The sequence below is a fragment of the Adelges cooleyi genome, unplaced genomic scaffold, assembly GCF_023614345.1.
Source record: "Adelges cooleyi isolate 19-005CV unplaced genomic scaffold, UGA_ACOO_1.1 ACOO_flye_CR_arks_rails_tigmint_CR_PRNA_108, whole genome shotgun sequence".
Taxonomy (NCBI): Eukaryota; Metazoa; Arthropoda; class Insecta; order Hemiptera; family Adelgidae; genus Adelges; species Adelges cooleyi.
Window position 1 is genome coordinate 2,475,988 of NW_026095761.1, and position 23,256 is coordinate 2,499,243.

General features: G+C 33.4%; 1 protein-coding gene across 3 annotated transcripts in view; it reads left to right on the forward strand.

Annotated features, from left to right (window-relative positions):
• Positions 1–1,071: 1,071 nt before the first annotated feature.
• Positions 1,072–23,256, forward strand: part of LOC126847522 (FH1/FH2 domain-containing protein 3) — a 41,718-nt gene continuing 19,533 nt past the window's right edge. Inside the window, exons 1-5 of one of the 3 annotated variants that reach the window (XM_050587829.1) lie at positions 1,072–1,455; positions 1,537–1,611; positions 2,400–3,000; positions 4,030–5,808; positions 5,886–5,971. In XM_050587829.1, coding sequence (XP_050443786.1) covers positions 1,429–1,455; positions 1,537–1,611; positions 2,400–3,000; positions 4,030–5,808; positions 5,886–5,971 — 2,568 coding nt within the window. In that variant the 5' untranslated portion in view covers positions 1,072–1,428. The remainder of the gene's footprint in view (positions 1,456–1,536; positions 1,612–2,399; positions 3,001–4,029; positions 5,809–5,885; positions 5,972–23,256) is intronic. The other 2 variants (XM_050587827.1, XM_050587828.1) reach the window with 2 other exon arrangements.

The following is a 23,256-nucleotide window of genomic DNA, read 5'->3' on the forward strand; positions in this document are numbered from 1 at the left end:
ATGATAATAATATTATGTATTATCATCATAGCAGCAGTTAACAACCTACTTTAGAAAATATGAATTTAAATAAAGCCAGTAAACTAGCAAAGAGGCTTACAGTAATTACGGTTTTTTTTTTAAATTATACATCAGCTAACTTTTTAATGAAAACGCCCATTAGTTTATTTGTTAAGCTTGTGTACACTTTCGACTTTATTACACTCTAAAAATAAGCATCGTACTTTTCCTTAAGCGCCGCCGCACGTACACTCACTGCAATACTTCAAATACCTATACCGTTTAATCATACATAAGGCCAATGGTGTTGTTCTTAAAGAATGCCTACCGAAGAATAGATGAGTGGTCAATCAAATTCGCTATTTGATAATATTTATATATTATTTTTGTTCAAATACCTAACTATAGCTGCAATGTCAAACTTACATTAGGAATTCATATTGAAGGCATGGAAACGGCTAGGCCTTGTGTGTGATCATCACACACTATGTATTAATGTCTTATATTATATAGCTTTTGATTGGTGTGTTATCTGTGTCTGTCTTCGGTTTAGTCATGATAAATAGGGAAATGCGTTTCGCTCTATTTTCGTATATAAAAAGGAAAATATTAAAATATAATTCTAACGCATTTTTTTTCTTTCGTGCCGTGTACGTGTTAGAAGTATAAAAAACACTATTGTACATAAATTTATACAAATGTGTTTTGGCAACGACCGCCACACAGATACACTGGTATATTATTATTTTGGCAGTTTCCACCGCGGAACTGAACATTATTGTATTCTGGGACTAATGCTTGCGGTTTCGGGATAGAAGGAGGAGAGGCCTGGCGTGATAGACAGACACACAGAATGCTAGTTTGCCAAATTTCCTCAATTGCAATCTTCCAAATGGACGGCATTTTATAATTTTTATATCTTAACAGACACGCACAGTGTAGGTCGGTCTTTCCTCGTTGGCAGCGGTCCGCTCTATTCTCCAGAACTTTCCATTTTGTTTTAAAAGTTTACAATATAATAATATGTTCTTTTTCGAATATTACAACAGCTTTTGTTTTCCATCTTTTTTTTTTTTTAATAAGTACATTTTATTCGTGTCGAGATAAATCGTTTTGTCAACCGAATACCAGATAACCGGGTTAGGTTACCCGGTTACCGTTACCAGGTACCCACCACACACGTGATTTGCGCACAAGCGTTGTGTGTAATTTTCGTGGTTTTCAATTAGATTTGGCTTCAAGTTCGCACTAGGCACTTTGCGACCAATACAAAAATAACCATTACGGGATCAGTGGACGTTCATAGCTGTTGGCACGCGTTCAATACTCCGGTGCACATTGCGTTGTTGACATTTCATATCCAGCAGTCGAACTGTAGCCGCTGCTATACACGCCTTGCCTTGATGATAATAATATGCAACCGTGAGCATGACGTCGTCGTATCGAAGCTCCAGAGTAAGTACACACAAGCTATTTATCATAATCACTTAATAATAATATAAATTCATCTATTTCACTTCACCCTCCCCCCAACAGCCGCCATGGAGGTCCCCGAGCCAGAGCTATCCGTCGACAGCGGAACGCCCTTCTTCCACGTCATCGTCTTCGTCGGTAAGTACTGATGGCCGGGTTGCACCAAATATTTACACAGAGATAAACTCGTTTAACTGCAGTTGTAATAAAATATTCTGTCGCATAAACTATGTTTTAAACATTTTATCTGTTGTCAAAAATGTACTTTATCACGAGTTAAATTTTACAGGGTGATTTAACGCTGTGTAAAAATGTATGTATAGTTAAATTTTGTTATCAATGTTTTCAGCGTTAAAGTGGTGATAACGGAAATGTGCGTTATCAGTTTATCATTGATTGGACCCTGTATGTTAATAATATTAACTCCTATTGCTGATACCAGCTGTAGATAAGTTTTGCCGGTTCTGGCTCACCTGGCACCTCGTGAAACCTAACGTATTCAAACTAACCTTACCTAACCTAACCTAACATAACCTACCGCCCCTTTCTCCTCTCTCTACTCGACTACAAGGAATGAATGTCTGAGAGGTGGAGAAATGGGAGGTAGGTTATGTTAGGTTAGGTTGGGTTAGGTTTCACCAGGTGCCAGGTGAGCCAGAACCGGCAAAACATAATATCTACTGATACCATTTATTCGTTAACCAGCATACCGGTAGGTAATAACCCGAATATAAAACAACGATTGAGAAACACTTGTAAATTTAACACATATCAATTTAACAAAAGATAAAGTTTAACAAAAGTTAGTTTATTATGGTGTTAAATAATATTAACCGATAGATAACGACCATTTTGGTGCAACCGGGCATAAGTGTGTAATGCGTTAAGTTTTGCTGCGATGCAACGCCTATGCCGAAATTTTTCAGGGCACCAACCCGAGTCGTTTCCTAAGCGGCAGTTCGTACCGTGCCTTGACCGGAAATTCGGCACTACCGACCCGTACTTACGGCGATTCCGGTTCCGTCACAGCACTTAAGGACAAATTTTCCACCATGGCCAGAGACAAAGCGGTGTTGGCCGACAAACGGATGCGGATAGCCGCGTCCGGCTTTGGCCAGAAACCGTCGTCGTTGAAACCGGGCACGACCAGCGGCCGGTACGGGTCGTCGCCGGCCAGGAGTCCGGTCAAGGAGCACCCTGTGACAGTGTTCGGGGTGTGTAACGTGCCGGAAATCCCCACCGAGAACCCCGCCGACGTCTTGGTATCCGTGGTAACGCGGGGCACGTCTCCTACGCCGCCGGCTCACAGTACGTTCCTTCGGAGCAAGCACGCCGGCCAACAAGAGGTCACCATGTCGATGGTACCGCGCAAATTCCAACGGGGCACGGTACACGTTAACTTGCAGACTGACGAGAAATTCCTAAGGAGTATGCCCAGTGTAAGAATGTCGTCGATACCCGTCGCCGGTACTAGGTACAAAGGCAACAGGCCCGGATATAATTCCGGTTCGACCAGTGAAAATTCAGGTAGTATGATATGCACGGCTTAGTATACAGGGTGTTCCAGCGTGAAAGATAAGTAATAGGTGATTCGAAATCTGGGAGACCCCCAAATAAGCCCCCCGTTTTCATTTTTTCGATAAATTAAAAGTATCGACAGTTAAGTAAAACAATAATGACTTTAAAAAAAAAAAAAATATTCCTTGTTATTCAGTAGAAAAAGTTCACCTTAAAAGAGGGGGAGTCTTATTTGGCCCCTAACTCAAAAAATGATAAGAGAAAAATTATTAGATACAAGAAATAAGAAGTAAATGATAAGTGTTAAAGGTTGTTAAGTTTGTTAAGAGATAGGTGATAAATGATAAGATAGTAGAAGTAAACACAGTATATATATATATATATATATATATAATAAACTAGATTGCTAACTGTACATGCCACCAATAGAGAAGATTGAAGCAGCCACTTTCCGCCATCTTGGTGGGAATTAGAACCTTATCACGTGAAAATAATATATGTTTATCACAATCACAGATATATATTATGTTGATATAATAATATATAAAGATATATATATATATTATCCATTGATAACACACATAAATCCCACCAGAATGGCGGACCGTCGGCTTCAATTCTTATTGCTAGTTAGCAATCTAGTTTACTATATATATATCTGTGGAAGTAAATAATTAGAAACAAGAGATAATAAATAAATGATAACATATTAGTGATAAGTGATGAATGATAAGAGACTAGAGGTAAGAAATAAATAATAAGATAAGTGATAAGAGAAGAGTTAGGGGCCGAAAGGGAATGAAAATGATGTGACCCCTCTTTTAAGGTGAGCTTTTCGCACTGAATAACAGGGAATAACTTTTTTTCTTTTTAAGTCATTATTTTTTTACTTAACTGTCGAAACTTTCAATTTTTTGAAAACGGGGGGCTTATCTGGGGGTCCCCCTGATGTCGATTCACCTTTTACTTATCTTTCATGCTGGAACACCCTGTACAGCGTGCATTTTTAACGGGGTTTTTTTTGTTTTTGCCGTTTAGGTCAAGACCAGGATTCGCATTTTTCAGACTCTTCCAACCAGAGCAAGTGTCGTTCGAGCGGGGCTGATTCGTCGAAACTACCTCAACCCAATAGGACTAGGAAAAGGTCATCGGAAAAAAGTCGCGAGGAGCTGTCCATCAGTCGTTCCCCGTCGGTTTCGAGTACGGCCGAAGAAAAACCCCCGTCCGGTCGGAAAGCGGAAGAACCTAAATTAGTCACCGTTAGGAGTATTGCACCGGTCACGGGTGTAGCGGTTATCTCGGAAACGCCAAGACCGCAGTATCCGATAAAGAAACCCACGGACTGTTCGGATCAAACTTCTTGGTGGTTGCAAGATTTGAGTAATAAAGAAAGCGTCAACAACAAACAACAACAGTCGTCCGTGGACAGTAATGGCTATAGCAGGGAACATAGTTCGGACAGTTCGTACTCGAGTAAAATTCCTACTTATAACATCAGAAAAATGGACTCGTCCGACAGACACCAATGGTTAAAAGAGGCGACTGAGCCCGCGGTAAACCACGAAGACGCGCTGTCGTATCCGGAGAGTACGTCGTGCTCGGAATCGCTGAAAAGTAATTCTACCTCGAGCAGAAATCCTTCGTACGGTCTAAGAAAAATGGATTCTTCCGACAGAAATCAATGGTTATTAGATGCGGTCCAACACGACCCTTCGTTGTCGCACAGTGACAGTATGTCCAGAAGCCCGACAAATGGTTTCAGGCGCATTGACAATGCCGATGAAAAACAATGGCTGAACGAGGTGGAAAGACAAGAAGCCATTCTACAAAATTCTCTATTGTATGGAGACAAATCGGATGCCAGTACTTTATCAGTGAAAAGTCCCGCGCACAAAGTCAGGAAGATGGATTCGTTCGAAGCTCCGTGGTGGTTGAACGATGAGAAAAATACTACTGACGAGTCGAAGCCAGGTGACCAGAATGTGTCTTATGGAGTGAGAAAAATGGATTCGTTTGACAGTCCTTGGTGGCTGTCTGCAGACGAATGCCAACAAGCAAACTCTGCCAGCGATAATTCGCTGGACAAACCCAACTCGCACCGCGGTAATGCTAATCAGTGGAGTCTAAACAACGGGTTCGGGCCTCAAGAACACCATACCAAGCAAAATGGAAATCTATACTCGGACGAAACCGACAATTGTCTGGACGTAAGACGTTTGTATGCGTGGCATAACGACGACCCGTCGTCGATTAAGACATCAGACTTTACCGAGCCGCAGTGGTGGGCAGACAACTACCAAAACACCGATACAAGCGTGTCTACCGACAGTCCTGGATGCAAAAAAAACCCAATGACAGCAGCGTGTAGTCCACCATTAGCACCGGTCAGAGGTGTCAGAAAAATGGACTCGTACGAAAGCCCGTCGTGGTTGGCCAGCGAAGAGTCAGAATCGCCAAGTCATGAACCGAAATACACCACGACAAGTACGGGAGACGCTTTGAGTTGTGGTTCGAAACAAAATAACGAATCGGTCGACAGTAGTCCAGATTGGTGGGGCGAACAAAACGACAGCGACGACGATTTCGTCCGGGTGAAAAGGACGTCCATAAGAATAAAAAAAATCGAAAGTGTCGATAGTGTCAAAGAAGAAGAACCCGCGGAAGACAGGCCTGCCAGCGGGGCGAAGGAACCGAACTTGCAAGACGAACTGGACCAGTTAATGTTGTTCATCGGCGGCTGTAGAAACATAGATGAGATATTGGGAAACGAAGAACCACCGCCTGCAGCCCCGACAACTCCGCCGGACAGCGATTCGGGTAAACGCAAATTCGTATAGAAAAACAAATGTGTAAAACGCAATTTAAACTATGTTTTTTTTCTTATCTTTATACAGACGACTGTGTAGAAATTGGAGTCGATCAAGTTCACATTCACGACAGCCGAGCACAAACTTCGACCATACAAAACAAACTCTGTACGGTAAGCGCATAATATTATAATATATTTTTAACAGATCGACCGTCTTTTAGTGTTCGCAACAAATCACACTGGCCAACACGGTGTATCGCCTTAATTGGATTATTTTTTTGTTACACTGATATGATAGTATTCTAAAAAAAAAAAAAAAAAATTATTCTATTCAATACATTTACAAAAAAAATGATCAACAGTAGTTTTTAACGTTGTGTTTGGTTTTATTTATATTTTCGGTGCATTATGCAAATGTAATTGGGACAATTTTTATCATATTCAAGTTAGGTTAGTATTGGACTGTATTTATTAAAGTATCAAAACATACTATGCTTGTCAGTCGATATTGGATTTCCGTTATTATTACACTCTATTATTCTGTAATAGCACTATTACTCTTATTAAAAATTACATTGCACGCAACGATTTTGGAACAAGAACCAAAAATACATCTGTTTTGTTGAATCTAAATCTGACTTCAGAATTATATTACTCTAGCACGTCCAGTTATTTATTAAAACACCCTAACAACATTGTAAGAAATACAGCTTTATGGTAAAGTGTTCTTTACGTTTGAAACATTTTCTAAAATTAATTGTAAGTAGAGTTCTAAATGGAGAACCGACAATTAATCGTACCAACGTTAAGAATTGGGCATTTTTCGATGGAAAAAATAATACATTATTGCAATTACTATTTCATTTTTAATTTATTCGAATAATGTAATAACTGTAGTTTTAAAGTAGATATTAATAAATATTTATTAATTATTAGGAGGAAGTGTTACCGCAATAAAAACATAAAAACATCAAAAATAATAATAACAAAATAATCTGGTTAATTAATCTGCCTATATTAAAATTGGATAGATGAGTGTGTATTATTATTATGTACCCTTAATTAATTAGTTTTAAATTTGGTTTTTAACAAGTAAACGAGAAAATTGAGGGTATTGAAATAGAATGGTATAAAATAGAAGTAATTGGTAATAATTAAAGAGGCGCATAATAAAGAAAAAATGTGTTCGACCCTAACAGGTGTTGATAGTGTGGAGGGAATCGGATATGACTTGGGGGGGGGGGCTAACTTCCTTATCAGGTGCCTAACAGGTGTTTTTGTGTATATCCCGTTGCTTGTGGGTTTTGCTGTTAGTTATATTATATTTTTAAGGTTATTGGGTACCGGCCAATTTTTAAGGAGTTTTGTATAGGCAATATTTAAGAAAAAAATGGTTTTTAATCAATTTCGACCGTGTCAATTAATTTACCGGTTTATTTGTACAAGCGTCGTGGTATTATTGTGTATTATTTTTAATTTAAATAATTTTGCCATTTTAGTTGATTTTTCCATCAAAAGCGATAAGACTTTTGAAAACACATTTGAATATACAACGATCGGACCGATTGAAGTTAAATGGGTAGTTTTCGACGAAAAAATTGGCCGGTACCCAATAGCCTTAAGTATAAATAAATGTAATTTATTATTCAAATAATAAGTCTCTGTAATATTTTTAACGGTATTTGCGAGTAATTTTCTAAGACACGTAGGTACGCTTTCACTTATTGTTTGTTTTGTTTTTTTCCAACACTCTGACGTCCTCGTCGGCGCCGGCCGGTAGTTAATAGGTATGCACAACAAACAAAGCGTAATCATATTATTAAAAAAAAAAAAAGAACATAATAAATAAAATATACAAAACAAACACACACAAGCCGATACCGCACCGGCCGTGTCTATTTTACCCACAACGTATCCGGTAGTAGTATTTTTCGAGGTACCTACCGTCTCTTTGCAGGTCGCCTTATGTACAGGTCTTGTGTTGTACCTGTACATCAGCTGCTCAGGTATAAGATCGGTTAGGTTAGAGTACCAACGTGGTGTGTGGGAGGGGAACACGGCGGTTCACCGCGGTGCAGCTGACCACACCGGGCCGGCTGCGGGGCGACGGCAGGCGGCGTCCCGGTAAAAGACAACAGTCAGGTCCGCGCAACCGATCTCAGTGCACCGCGCGCGCTCCGCCACGGCCTAGCAAGTGTGTGTCTCGTTTTTTAAGGTTTTCAATACGATATCGTTATTGGTACAACAGTGCTCCCGGTTATGTCGTAGGAACTTAGACAAACAAATAATAATTTACCGCTTTGCAAAACCATGTCGTTGACTTGCCGCGTGCAATACGTGGACGACACGGACCCGTTCGAGTACTCGGCAAACGTGCCAGAGCCTCAGCGAGCGCCGCCTTTGCACTCGTTTTGCCTGACTTTGCCTTTGATCAACCAGATGGCCGCAGTGCACAGGGTGCTCCGAGCCCCGCACAGGGTAAGTGATTTGGGATCAGGAACATATTATTTGTTATAGGCACCCCGAGAAACCCCAATCGATCCCGAAATCGTGTACTTAAAACACTTCAAAATAACCTCGTGTACGCCCCCAATGCTATATGGAACCCCATTTAGCTTTCATCAGTAGGATGGCTTTTTTGCTCGAGAGGAGTTGTTTCACAGCTGTGGTGAATATAGCAGCGATATCTGCCACGGGATTCAACGTTGTGCAGTTTTGTCTAATGTGTATTAATATACGTGCTGCTGCTTGTCACCAAATCTCGAGACTTTGCAATGCACTCGCTTTGGAGACGGGTTCGGGTGCCGGTCGGTGGTCGACCTTGAGACAGGCGGATGCATCGCGCGCGGTGTTATGGATAAATGATAATAATAGGTATTAGAGTGACGATGCGGTGTCGCGTTGGTCGCATGATAATAAATTGATAACAATATAATGCGAAACCCAAAAACTATATTCTCAGACAAGGTATTATAATATGTTGGGTCGGACAAAAAAATAAATAAAAATGTATCTTGTAAATCGAAGCGTTCAGTCTGTGCCTAACGGCGGCTATTATATTGTTATGCGAGTAATACATAAATAATAGGCAAAGATTTTCTATACTCTGTACAGTGTACTTGAGAAGTGAGAGAGGGACCACGAATCAGGATATGTTTGTAATCACTGTAAGGACTTTTGTAAACACACAATACGATTGCACATTTTTAGACGTGTCCAAGTTTTTGTAGTTTTTGACAGTTTTAAATTCGTGAAGAATTTTGTATGCAAATTCGGTCTTTTCGTGGGAAATGTTTTCAACAACCAAGTAGGATATTTTCTACATACATATTTGTATTTTCACGGAAAGTTGAAATGATAAGAATCAAAATGATACCAGTTTTGTTTTACAATTGTTTAAGGAGTTATTGAAACAATTAACATCACCTGTATTGTTAAATATTTTGCTCGATGCGTCCAAATTGTCCATCTCAAGACATAACCGCCGGTGTACTTACTTGGTTTTCAACACAGAATCTGGTGTAGCACATCATGAGAAGCACGGTAATTTTTTCGCATGACCCTCGTTGCACGCAAATCGGAAAAATCGTGCGGCTAAAATATGTGATTAGAACTCGCTTTCTACGCGGTCGATATTTCCAGACATTAGACGGTATTATTATTATGGTTATGGTTATAGGCTATCGTTGTCGGTGCTGGCCAGGTAAACATTATTGTCTTAATAAAGACAGGTGTTTTCTCTAAAATAGAAATAACCCATTAAAAACAATATATAATATACATATAACTAGTTAATTTCTCGAACAAACGAATGTATTATATATTATTATAATATATCAGCTATACCTCCTACTCCTTGTTTGTTTTTGAAAAAAAAAAAAAAAACTATTACCACCAGATAGTACCCAATACAATGGAAATTATTGTACGAAACGCATTTGCCCGCACGTAGCCTGCTGTGCGATTTAGTTGGACTTTGGCGTTAGATAAGAATAAGAATAATATCGTAACGGTTTTACGCGATTGTCACCTGATAATAATTTTGCTTATTTTTGTACCGTACCGTAGATCTTGACTCTGGTGTATATTTTGTTACCTGGAAAAAAAATAATATTACTCAGGTTAATAAGCTGTTAAACTTCAGGCTCGGATTAGGATCACCAATGTGTGTAATTATCATTCACATCAAACCCAAAGAATGATTGATTTTATTTTTGTACGTTTGAATGAATTTCTAAAAGGAATCTTGCATACATTTTTTATATACATTTTCCATTTGCTGGATTCATAACTGGACTATAAAAGTAATGTAGAATTTAGCAAAATTACATTAGACATATTTTCTGATCTTTGTTGGTATATCACTTGTTATGTTGGAATATATTGTAATAATGGAAGCGATTTAATGGAATCAAGTTAACGACGTCCTAGAGAAAAAATCTAAGGTCAGATTTGGATTAAAAAAAAAATATTAAGTACAATTTACATATTTTGAGTTCTAGAAAAAGGGAAAATTTTGTTTTACAATGCTGATAATTAAGTTCAAATTGCAAAAGTATATAAAAGTAGGTTGGACATTAATTGTTAGACATAACTGAAATGAATATAATGCTAAATTTCTACAAATGATAGATAGGAACTCCCTTCAAATGCGTCACCATGATTAAAACACAATAAGTCAATACTAAAACTAATGTATTAAGAATAAATTACAAGTCGTTTGTTCTAATATTCCATGTTTCGGGTTTGGATTTCTGGATAGGTCTTTTTAAACATTTAAATGCGTTTTAATTAATGTAAACAATATGTCAAAAATAGGTTAATGAATTACATATAATGTAAACATCAAAACTTTTAAAACCTAATTCATTTTTGCGTGTTTAATGGTTTTATTATTATTCATAAAATTTGAGTTGTTGCCAAAAAAAAAAGAAGAAAACACGAGTTGCAAAATAATTGATAGCTTATGTGTCATCGCGCATTGCGTTTAGAGTACCAAAATAACAAAAATCGTGTAAAATATAATTTTTTCCACAATAATAATTTCGCTTATCAAAAGTGATTGCAATGTCTGCCAGCAAACCTATTATATTTTAAGGTTAACAAGTATAAAATAAAAACATAGCCACTAGATAAATGCGTCAACGTAAAAATCTGTAACGGCTTAGGCACTTGTTCTTTATTATAAAAAAAAAAAATAATAAAGTCGTTTTCTTTTTTTCCCCTCTATATTCTATTGTTGTCTTATAATCTTTCAAGTAGATCTTTTCACCGGCAATAATAATAATATTGTAAATAATTGCAGTGAACAATAATTTACCAAGAAATCGAGCATAAAACAGATAATAAAGCAGAGCTAAAAAATTAATTAAGTGGCGTTTGCCACAATCCACTTTTTTTTTTGTTGATCATTATTTTAATATTATGTAGTCTATTTAAATGAAAAACATAATTTAAATGTTTTGTTTTACAAAATATTCTCAGGAGTGATTGCTCATCAATGGGTTCTTATCAATGATTTCTTATCAATGATTTCTTATCAATAATTTCTTATCATACCTATGCCAATAATAATAATTTACTTTTGAATTTTTTGTTGATAAATTAACAATAAAAGTTTTTGTTGTTTATCTACTGGAAATCTAGAACTTTGATTATGGCTTCGGTTAAGTCAAGGTAGGTACCAAAGTATCACCACTTCCCCGCAAGTTGGTCAGAAGCTTTTTTAAATAAATATTGCAAATCCATAACATTTTTTATAACTATCCGAACTTTTTTAGAATAGTTTTGAAAATGAAATGAAATAGTGTGTAGAAAGTGGTCTAAAGTTATACATCCGGTAAAAACAGCCATATGAGGTTACATATTGAATTTTAGTTTTTTTATTTGGGATTCATGTAAACACCCGTTGGTTAATAAAAAAACCTGGTTTATTGGTTTACATCTAAAAGTGTGTTGCACTGCTAAACGCGCTGGTAAACAAGGCGTAAGAGAGTTTTATTTTATTGCTATTCTATTCCAACTAATTCAAGCGTTTATCGAGCACCGTTCCAGCGTTTGTAATAACAAATATCATATTATTATGTGTCTAATACAATATAACCAGTTGTGCGCACACACGGTGAATTTTTAGTCAAACCGTGTAAATTTGTATATTATGTTGTTTGAAATAAAGATTTATCGTGGAGAGTCTCTCTGGCGACCAACAACAGAGCTAATTGTGGCTAGTATACATAGTTACCTTATGATATATTTTAGTACTTGGTAAACGTCTAATTTATTATCTATATATTATATTTTATTCAAAGGTCACTCGGGGTTATATTTAAGAATGCAGCAGATAACTGTTTTCCGCCGTTTACAAAAATAAACTTCGCAAAACTCGCCTGCGAACCGCGTTTTATTTTGTGAGATAAAATTTATAGTTCTTCTTCTTTCGGGAAAAATCTTATTATGATTTCTCTCAAAATCTATATATTTTGTGAACTGCGATAAACAACAATCCGATTTTGGCATCGGCTACACGTAAATAAATAATCTATACAAATTATTACTCAGTATGATAACAATACACTCAATACGGTTTTTTATACATATGTAAGTACAGTGTTTACAGTGGGCAATTTTTTTAACCAACTAGTAATCTAATTAAAATTTAAAAAAATCAATCACCATAAGTAAATTAACTTGAATTGATTAAATTTATTGAAAAAAAAATAATTTGATTTAACTATTTAACTATGTAGCTACTTCTGAAGAACTAAAGATTCTTTATTATAGAAACTAATTTAATCAACAGTTCCCCATGAAAAATTAAATAATATGTGTTCACGATTGATTTAGTTTCAACTAACCAACTATTTTTTTTTAAACTAACTTAAATAATTTTGATTTATATGTATTACTTGGAATTAAATTGTTATATTAAACTATTATATAGTTGGATTATATCTTTTGTTATACATATATTCCAATTTCTTTGATGATTTGTGAAATAGCACATTTAAGATGTACCCAATACGGATTCAATTTATTTGAGATTAAGAATTTTAATCATCATAGTACTTTCGATCAATCGATTATTTCTTTTTTAATTTTATATAATTATAATTATTTTTTATATAGTACACCTGTTTAGTTGATACAAATTTGATGAGTAGTAAATTTTGATGTCCACCAAATACCGAATGAATAATTTGTTTTGTTAAATAAATAAATTTATTGGAAGTCTAGCGATTGATGTCCAAACTGTGTTTGTATTGTTACATAGTTTATTCTGAATACCTACCTAATTAGATTTTGTTGTTATGATATCTACATAGATCCATACTTTTGTATAGTTTAAAACATACCGCGCACGTGTTGGGTTATGTATATATATATATATTATATTGTATTATGCACAGTGTGTACTCTACATTTTTCGACAAAAATATTATAATGAGACTCTCCAAACGCTATGGGAACTGTCGGGCGCGTTTGTGACTCGTGTACCTACACCTATTTGGAGGGAAAAAAAGTTTTAAAAAATGAAGTTAATAAAAAAAGAACCTAACCAGAACACAACTACACACAATGTACGGCTTAGGACTAACGAACTACAGAGCTAGATCATTGTTGAACGCTCCTGTTGGCCCAGGTTTTTTTTTTTTTTAATAATTATTATTGTTAACTCGATTTACATAACGAGGGCGAAACGCATTTCCTTTCGTCTGTTGGGTGCACACAAACTGCCAGACTTGTAGTATTATATGATAAATGGGTGTTGCACACGTGGGAAAGATCATAATATATAAATTACAATACATAATATTTGTATAGTGCGATACGGAACTAAACGACAAGAGTAGGTATGTGAAGTTGGTGTTGCTACTCATCATATCTATCTATGTATGTCTGAACGGTTTACACATTATATATTTATGAAGATAAATTAGTAGTCATATTTGCGGCCTCAAAAGTATGGAATTTTAATTATTATTGTAGGTATATTACGCTTGATTTGTTCTGGAAAGTTACATATACATAATATGTCTTGTTATTTGGTAAATTACATTTGTTATTTAGTCGATTTATAAAAAAAGTACATTGATCATTGAAAATTAGCAAAATATAATAATTTCAACTAGTTATTTATTGAATATATACTGAGTCGGTGCAAATAATTAAATACACAAGTGAACTTGGAACCCCCACCCCCTAATGCCTTAGTAGTTGAGGAATTTTCTTTGTAATATAAATAAATACACTTAATATTATTTCTATTATATACATATATTTTAAAGCCTATATTAAAAAAAAAATATAAGCAAATTTTATTATTCTGTTTATAATAATTAACATTCAAGAAAACGATGGTATACATATTTTAAGTACAAAATAGTTGAATCTAACAATTATAAATTATAGTTGTTGCTTGTTAGATAATAACAACTATTATAAAAAATAATTATTATAATAGTACATAATGGCATTCACGCAATTCTGATAATTGCTCATACCGTTTGGTTTATTAAAGAAACAAATAATAAATTGCACTCTTTTGTTTTGATACAAATCACATAACGTTCCAGTATTCGATTTTAGGTATTTGTATAATATATGAATCATAGTTTTCTTTGGGTAAGCCTAGCCCAACCTATGTGAGACAAAGTCATAAAAATTGAGTATATTATGATATTTTCTGTTTGAAATCGGTTTTCTTAAATTACATTTTTTTTTTTTAATAATATCCGATTAACTGTACAATGTGTTAGTAGTTAAGGTAAGGATAAACAAGCTGGAAGAAACGTTTTACTTTTTGAAAAATTTCACCTATAATTCGTTCATAAATAAATTGTCAATAAATGAAAAAAACATAATGGCTAATGAAACTGATACTGACCGGGTCTTTCATTTCGTTAGTCAGTGTCTTAGGAGACATTGTTGTTGTAAAGAAATCTCAGGATGTACGCTGGGATGAGCATTGAACCCATTTAGCAAATTCCCCAATATTATTCTTGCTCTGCACCGCCCTCGTCATTCCACGAGTCGTTCACATGGGCATAATGCAAATGATCACACGGCCCAGGAATACATAATGGCATTGGCGACCTCCAGACGCTATTTTTTTATTAATTCCTTTTTTTTTGCTAAGCAAACATTCGGATCGAATGACTATAAAATCGGATCGTAAACCTTTAGTATTTTTTTTTTTAATTGTATCCGTTGATAGAGATAACCCCAAAAAAGAAATCTTTTAGTATAATCTATTAATTAGGTACCTATCGCCTGCCACTGTCTGTACCTTGTAAAATGTCTCGAGATCAGTATTGAGTGAATTGTGTTGGAATAAAAATGAGATTAATTCAATCACGTTTGTAATGGTGAACGAATTGACAAAATTTAAATTTTTATTGGTTACCGAAATATATTAAAATATAATAAATATTTTAAAAGACACTTTGTTTATAATAAACAGTTATTTATACTCATACATTTCATAGTCACCCACACACTACATTTATATCTCCATTGTAATAATTTTTATTTTCTTCCACTTTAGAGTTCTATAGTTTAACAATAATTAGGTATTTTGTTTTGAAATTTTAAATGAAGTATTTAAATTGTATGTTTATGTCAATAATGCGATTTATGGCAACACAAAATATGTGCGGATCACTTTATATTTATTATTTTTTTAAATAAAGTTGGTTACATACATATTATTACTAAGATGATTATTTTGTTCGAATATTGTTATTTAATTAGCATTGCGAATACAATAAATTTTAAATAATAATTTGTTTTCGCCGAACACAACATTTATTTTTATATTTATTATAATTTATGAACTGTTTTCAATAATTCTATATTTTAATATTCCCAAATGAATAAAATAATATATGTATTTTATTCGTTATTTTTCTTCTATTACATTACAATTTGCTAATGATTGTATACAAATTTTAGCTTTCTGTCGAGTTTTTTTTTTATCGAAAAATCGCATTGGCGTTGAATTAACAAGTTATTCGACGCCCACTTAAATTTGTTTAAAATACAAAAAAAAATATTTTTTTTTGCCAGGGCTAAAACATTCTTAAGGAAGCGTACGGTTGTTGTTTTTGGTTAATTTTGTTTGCTTACTCCGTTCGAGCTCTCTGACGCGATGAATAATAATAACTTGTACATATGAATAAGATAATAATAATATGAAAAACGATAGCATGCCAGAATGGTAATATAAAGTAAACACAAGTATCTGCATACGTTATTAGCTAACATTTATAAACTTAACCGTTAAGAATGAAAGGGTTTCTGTATTATTCACTATGTCTATAAGAATCATATTATCAATGCATATAATAATAATAATTAAAGATTATTACATTGTTGTTCTTGTCGTCCGATAGCGTGGTTTTATTAAGTACCAACACCAGTATATGTACTACTATCATATTATTATCGTGGTTAATGTTCTTAATAATTAAACGAACAATGGGTCGTTTTTGAATTGCTTCGGACGTTTTACTTCCTGTATACTTTTTTTTTTTATACGTCGGTCGGCGTTAATTATTATTTATCGGTTTCATTATATTGTCAAAGACTTGTGAATGAAATTAGTCTCGGTCAATAATCATTAAAATAAAGTATTCGAAATTATAAATGTACTTGGAACATTTTCAATCAACTGTATTCAAAATACCTAAGGTTACTTTTTTCAAAAAAAAAATTATTTAAAGCGCTGTTTTTCGAGTTATTCATTGTTTAAAATAATATATATTAAATAAATTGTTACAAATGTATTTATGTATCAAATGTTAAAAAATATCATCTTAGTAAAGTAAATCCGTTTATTGCTACTTCTTGTTCCTTTCCTCGCTGCATTTATATATTTAAAACATTTTAGTAATGTGTGTGTCATTGAAAAGTAATATTTAATTGCAATTGTCAATATTTGAAGAGTGAATTTGTCAAACGTTCCACCAAGTGCCAAAGTATAAAAATTTAACTTTATAATTTGATTTGTATTTAATTCATTACCGGAAACACTTAAACATATTTTTAAGTGTTAAATGTGATTGCTTTTTTAATTTTTATAAATAACTATTCCTCGCTTGAAAAATTTACAAAAAATTGTTTCCGGTAATGAATCAAATACAAATAAAATTATTAAGTTTAATTTTTATACTCTGGCACTTGGAACGTTTGACAAATTCACTTTTCATTTATATTATTACTATTATTTTTATTAGGTATAAATGTTTAACTCCTTTTAAGGCAAATGGGGTTAAAAGTTCTAATTAAAATTGATTATTTATTATTGTAGTTAAATTTAGTTAGTTTTTTGTATTGCTTTACTTCATGTAAATAATTTTTTAATTTTAATTAGTTTCTTTTTTTTGGCTCTTACGTTCCCTTGCCATGGCCGGGTATTATATAACTTCATTACTAGTACATTTACATTTTTCAAATTTCGTTACTCTTCACACACACACATACACACACACACACATTATTAAATTATGCTCATATCCTATAATAATAATATGTATATATGATATCTTTGTGTTTGTTCAAATATAATATAATTTAAGGCATTGTATATATTATAACTACTAGAAATTACCGTACATAGAACGGGGCATGGTGTTTTTAAATAAAAGAAAAACCAACTATAATTTATCTCTGTTACTCTTTTCCTCTTTACAAGTATTATTGTTTTTTTAATTTTTTTATTACCTATACAACGAAAAGAAGTCGTAAGTCACTAAACATGTAAAACGCAACTGCCCATAAGCCTAACTGATGAGACTCGTTAAGATGAAATGAACAGACACGGTTCGTGGTCGTGGATATCATTCGTTCAATAGTTCAATCTGGACGTAGACATGTATTATTCAGATTATATACATTACCGTTGTATGTGGTCCATTTACCACCGGCGGCATGAGTGCCAGTGTAAATGGGGTCTGTACCTACTACATCTGGAGGTGTTGAAAATATCAAACTAGAGCCATAAGAGATGGCTGTGGGGCTTCTTTACTCACTTTGTAGTCAAGTATTCAAAATTGGAATACACAAAGCTTCTTGTGTAATAAATATTTTTAGTACGTTTGGACCTAATCAAAATTATTTATTCGACTTGCATAATGTCTATATTTTCGTGCCGGACAACAATAATAATAATTATTATTATTACTATGAGTAAAGTTAAAGTTGTACAGGGAAAAATATGATCCGGTCATTTCCCATTGCACAGTATAATAGCGCAGTTAAAAAGGGTTTATGCGATTACCGAGAAAAAATGGGCGTCTTCGATATAATATTATATTATGTACAAATAATAGAACACATTTGAAGAAAGTATAAAATCAAGAATGTGGTGAAGAGTGTTAAAAATCATGACTTAGTTTGAGTTCACAGTTTTACGGGGTCATTTAGGGTCGACAGCCGACGCGACACGACCTGTGTTGAGTCTTTACTTGTATTTGTTTACTGTAACTGATATTAGGTATATACTTTATTATACATGTATAGCAATACAAGGAGAGGCGTCTTGGTGTCTGATGTTTCAGTCTTTATTTTTTTTGTTTTAATCATTTTAAAAGCAGAAAAATTAAAAGTTTTAAACAGTTTTTTTTTTTATTAAGATTGATGTCAGACGATTGTCTCGTGCTTGATAATTATTGTATATGCAAATAATTGTCATCAAATGCCATGTAAATATTGTAATAGTGTCAATTAACATGTTTTAATAGGCGATAAATTCGATAAAAATATAATAACCATTAAATAGTAGTAGGTAGACACAGTATATATGTATTGGAATAGAATAGTAATTGCCATAATAATATATGGAATTATTTCACACCGAACGAATAATAATAATATATATTATTTCACAATTTGCATTTTAAAAGGTGGAAGAATGTCACGTCTCCAGACCACAGCAGGTTTGGTGTCATTTGTACATGAACGAAAAACTGGTTTTCTTTATGTACAAATTTACACTTTTCTCATCTCAGACGGATCCACGAGTCGCACACGCCGCTTTGGTTATGCCATTCGACATATTATTTGATTTGATTTAATGACCGTAAGTCGGCGGCTAGACTTTTAAATATTTTCCAATTAATCGGCTTAATCCTCCATTGTGGCGAAAAAAAAAAATACTTGGGGGAAAAGGATTGCGGTGTGTCGCAATGGATTTATTATGGTGGGTTCAAAAGCACTTAAAACGACTGAATTTTCCGGTCGATTTGGCACGTCGATTCAGCCGGTACGCGCGTGACAAAAATTGAGGTATATTATATTTTTTTCCTTTTAGTTTTTTTTCCCTCCCGTCTTAAGTAAGGTGTATCCAACGTGATTATTTTTAGAGAAGTAAGCGTACACCGTAGTAGTGTGTAGGAGGCGAGAATCGTCCGTCTTCTATATGCCATCCGACCGGGTTCGAGCTCTGACCCACTTTTCCAGGGTGTCGGCCGTTGTTCTGCTGGCAACGCAATCGAATTTGTCCTAGTCGATAGATTTTCGTTATTTTAAAGTGATTAATTTTCATAAACCGACGCGTTTCAGTCGTGACGTTGTTGTTTCATACGCATTTTCTTAGTAGCTTGAATAAAAAAAAAAAAAAAAACAAAGAAACCCAGCAGGGAGGTCGGAGGACTTTAAAAATCACTTTTAAATAAACGCTACAGACTTGCTACTACACGAAGCAATCGTGCCGGTGGTTAAAATGTTAACAAAAACAAAAAAAAAGGAACCCTAATTATTGAAAACGTTCTACAGAAAAACATTGATATGTTATATGGTATATCTTATCAATTATCTGTTATCAGTTATCTGTTATCAATATCCGTTATCTCTAACTGATAGTAAAAGTGTACGAGTTCAAAATGCATAAGTTAGTTTTTTTTGTGCAATTATTTCGATATATTTCAATGTTACAAAAGTACCTATCCAAGATGTACAAAATAATAATCAAATAGTTAATATATTGGAACTATACTAGCCTGTACAAGTTTAGCCGAAGGGATCAATGAGTAGTTAAGTGCAGTTGGTGAGAATATAAAAATAGCGCAATTCATTGAATATAATATCTTCCAACATAATTGTTGTATGTCTGTCATTATTTTCGGTGCAACGCTCTTGTAATGTCAACAGCTAATTTTAGAGTTTTAAAAAAGACTACATTTTATTCGATTTTTAGATCGTTTATTTTTGTTACAACAAATGGGTTTTTTAAAACTATATTATTATTGTTATACTTGCATACAATAGTTAGAAAAAAAAGAAACATTTACCGGGTCTGCGGTAGATACCTTTTCTATGCCAAGAGATAAAAACCGTTTCTAAATATAACAGTATGACGATATCAAAGTAAATTTTAAATAATAAATATAATACAAAATTAAACATTCACTTTGTGGGATCGTCACACGAAGGGAAATAGAACGTATAATAATATAGTGTTGATTATATTCTCAGTGTGTGTGTGTGTTTACACAACCGACTTGACTAATGTTTTTTTACCACACCCTTAAACTTTTTTACCGTAACATGAATAAGCCAGCTGCCATAGTGTTTGCTTTGAAATTTGTAAACAAAAGACAAATGAAATAGTAGTTAACGGAAATTAAAAAAAAACCTGTTTTTAGAATAGTCAATATAATAATTTAGAATGAATTTAAAACGAATACGCCTAGCATTTTGTTAGATATTCTCTTAATTATTTAAAATATCTAATAATAGCATTGTATACTTTTTTAACAGTTAGCTAAACAGGAAAACTCGGATAATTTTTTTTTTTCGGATAATACACGAAAGATGTGTATTGTATTATTACTGTTGACTGTTGTTGTACAAATAGGTAATATTGTTATTCCAATAAATAAGTACGGTTACTGCGGAATATACTGAGAAGCCTCACTACACATAGAGAAACCTTTAAAAAACCTAGTTGGAACATAATAATTTTGGCTTGTTGTAATATCTCTGTATCAGAACTGTTATTTATACACTTAGTTTTTGACATTTTGCAAGATGGACATATTTTTTTACGGAAAAAAATGTCAAGTTCTAAAAAAAAAAAACATGACATTTTTTTGTAATTTTATATTAGCATGAATGGAAATAGAAACAATTACAAAAACATGTCCGAACATCCTACAACTTTTGTCAAAATGTATTTAATATAGAAATAAAATAACGGGGTTTATTTATAACAAAAAAAAAAAAATAAGTCCAAATTACTCGAATCAAAAACTAAGGTTGTTTGAAATGACAGTTGAAAAATACCCAAGATAGTCCAGCTGTAGAATTTTACTATATTTTGCGGCTTTAGGCTTTCATTATCATCGAAATAATAGTCAGTAAAAAATTTCTAAAAATTGGTAATTTTTTTTTTAAGGTCAGACGAATGAATATAAAATTATTAAAATAAAAAAATCAATTATTCAATACACCTATTTTTCAATAAATAGTAAAAGTTTCATTAAGCCGAAAGTTTTTATTCATTCATTGGTCGTGGACTCATAGTGTAGCATATAAATATAATTAAATTTAGTCAGTAATTGTTTTCCTTATTTTAAATGTTTTTTTTAGTAATTAATTTGTTTAATTAAATCGCTAAAAGAAAAATTTAAAAGCATTTAAATAGTGCATATTTTAGAGTTTTTAAGTGCTTGCATATTAAGTGTTTTTTTAGAGCTACAAGTCCTCTGCTCTAAGTCTGATACCTATTGTAGTTTGTGTATTTTTTTCTATTTCAATTTTCTTTAGATTTTTTCTGTTAAATTATATTTTTATATATAATATCCCTTATAATTTGTGCAGATTTTTCAATACATAATATAGTCCACGCATATAGTTCTTAATGTATGTGTATATATTATGTGTATCGTGAGTTTCAAAACTAGTCTCCTATAGGACTTTTCTTTTCTCCACACGCCCTCTGCTGAATATGTTCGTTCTGTGCCCGTTGCATAGGTATTATAATATACAAATATACATGTCGTGTATCAGAAACACTGTTTCCACTACCACACACTACTCCAAGCTCGGCGGTTAGGTTAAGCTGGCGCAAAAAACAATACTTTTCTCGGGTGCATGCGTGCATGAAAAAAAAAATAATAACACTTACCATATAAGAATAAAATGGAGAACCAAGGGGGGAATTGAATCGCATTATACCGCAGCCTCCTACCGGTGTTACTCGTTGGTTTTGCCAACCGTTGTGTTGTGTGTTAGACATTATTGTTAGACACTCATAAGACACACGGGCAAAAGTGTATTAAAAGACAATTGCGTACCTACGGTTTGCTGCGGTTAATAGTAAATAATATAATATTATTATTTTCCATGGATATAGAGAAAATTGCTGTCGAGAGATGGGAGCGAATAGGGCTAGGAAATGACGGTGAACACACTCTTAGATGAAATAATTTATAATATTATATGTAGGTATAGTCATAATATAATAGCGAGAGACGGTAAAAGTCGTGTTGCCTAGTCAACAACCGGTTTGTATACTATATCAACACACACTCACAATATATATATATATTCTTCTTTATTCTTCTCATCTCAAGTAAGTCCGTGTGGTAACTGCGGTGTAATCCAGTTGTGTTGGTCTGTCCAAGCACAAGGGTTTTATATTTTTTATCCTATAACCGCACTCGAATCGTTTTAACAATCAAACTCTCCCGTTTTTGAGCTGTCCACAAAACGTTTATCGCCAAATTACAATCACAAATAAAAAATAATTACACAATTCGTTTGTTAATCGAAACAAAAAGGAAAGTATTGAAATGCCCCAATGCTGAATGTTATATTAAAATGAACTCCGAAAGTCTCTCTCAATTTACGAAAAGTATATTTTAATAATATTCCAACTGTGCGAAACGATTGGTTTTACAAAACAAATTAGAATGAAAATTTTAATTTGAAAAAAAACATGACCAGGCAAAATTATGTATTATTAGTTTTGCTAACCAACGGATTTATGATGTTTTAAATTGCTTTATTTTATTCTAATATATCTTGATCATGATTATTTCTATGGGTCCAGAAGTACTCATAGACCACATTAGTATAGTTATTATAGCAAATCAACAATGTTAACGTTTCCAATTAAATAATGTAAATCGGTGAACATAAATTGTCAGTGTACATTATAAAATATTATGTATTTGGGTCTTGTGCAAATATTTTAAAAAATGACGGAAACATTGGTGGATTAAAGATTTGTCTTAACTTGTGCTTAAGACAGACGTGTTATATATTTAATTAATATACAGTTTACGAATCATTATTTGAAAAATATAAATTTATTTATAACTAAAATTTACATCTGTTCGCTGTTGACCTTCGCGCGAATAATTACAAACTGACATCAAATGCGGTCAATCATTCTTATTTTTTTGAGATAAAAATAAATAATAATAAAAATCTCTCTCTCGTGCCTCGTCCGG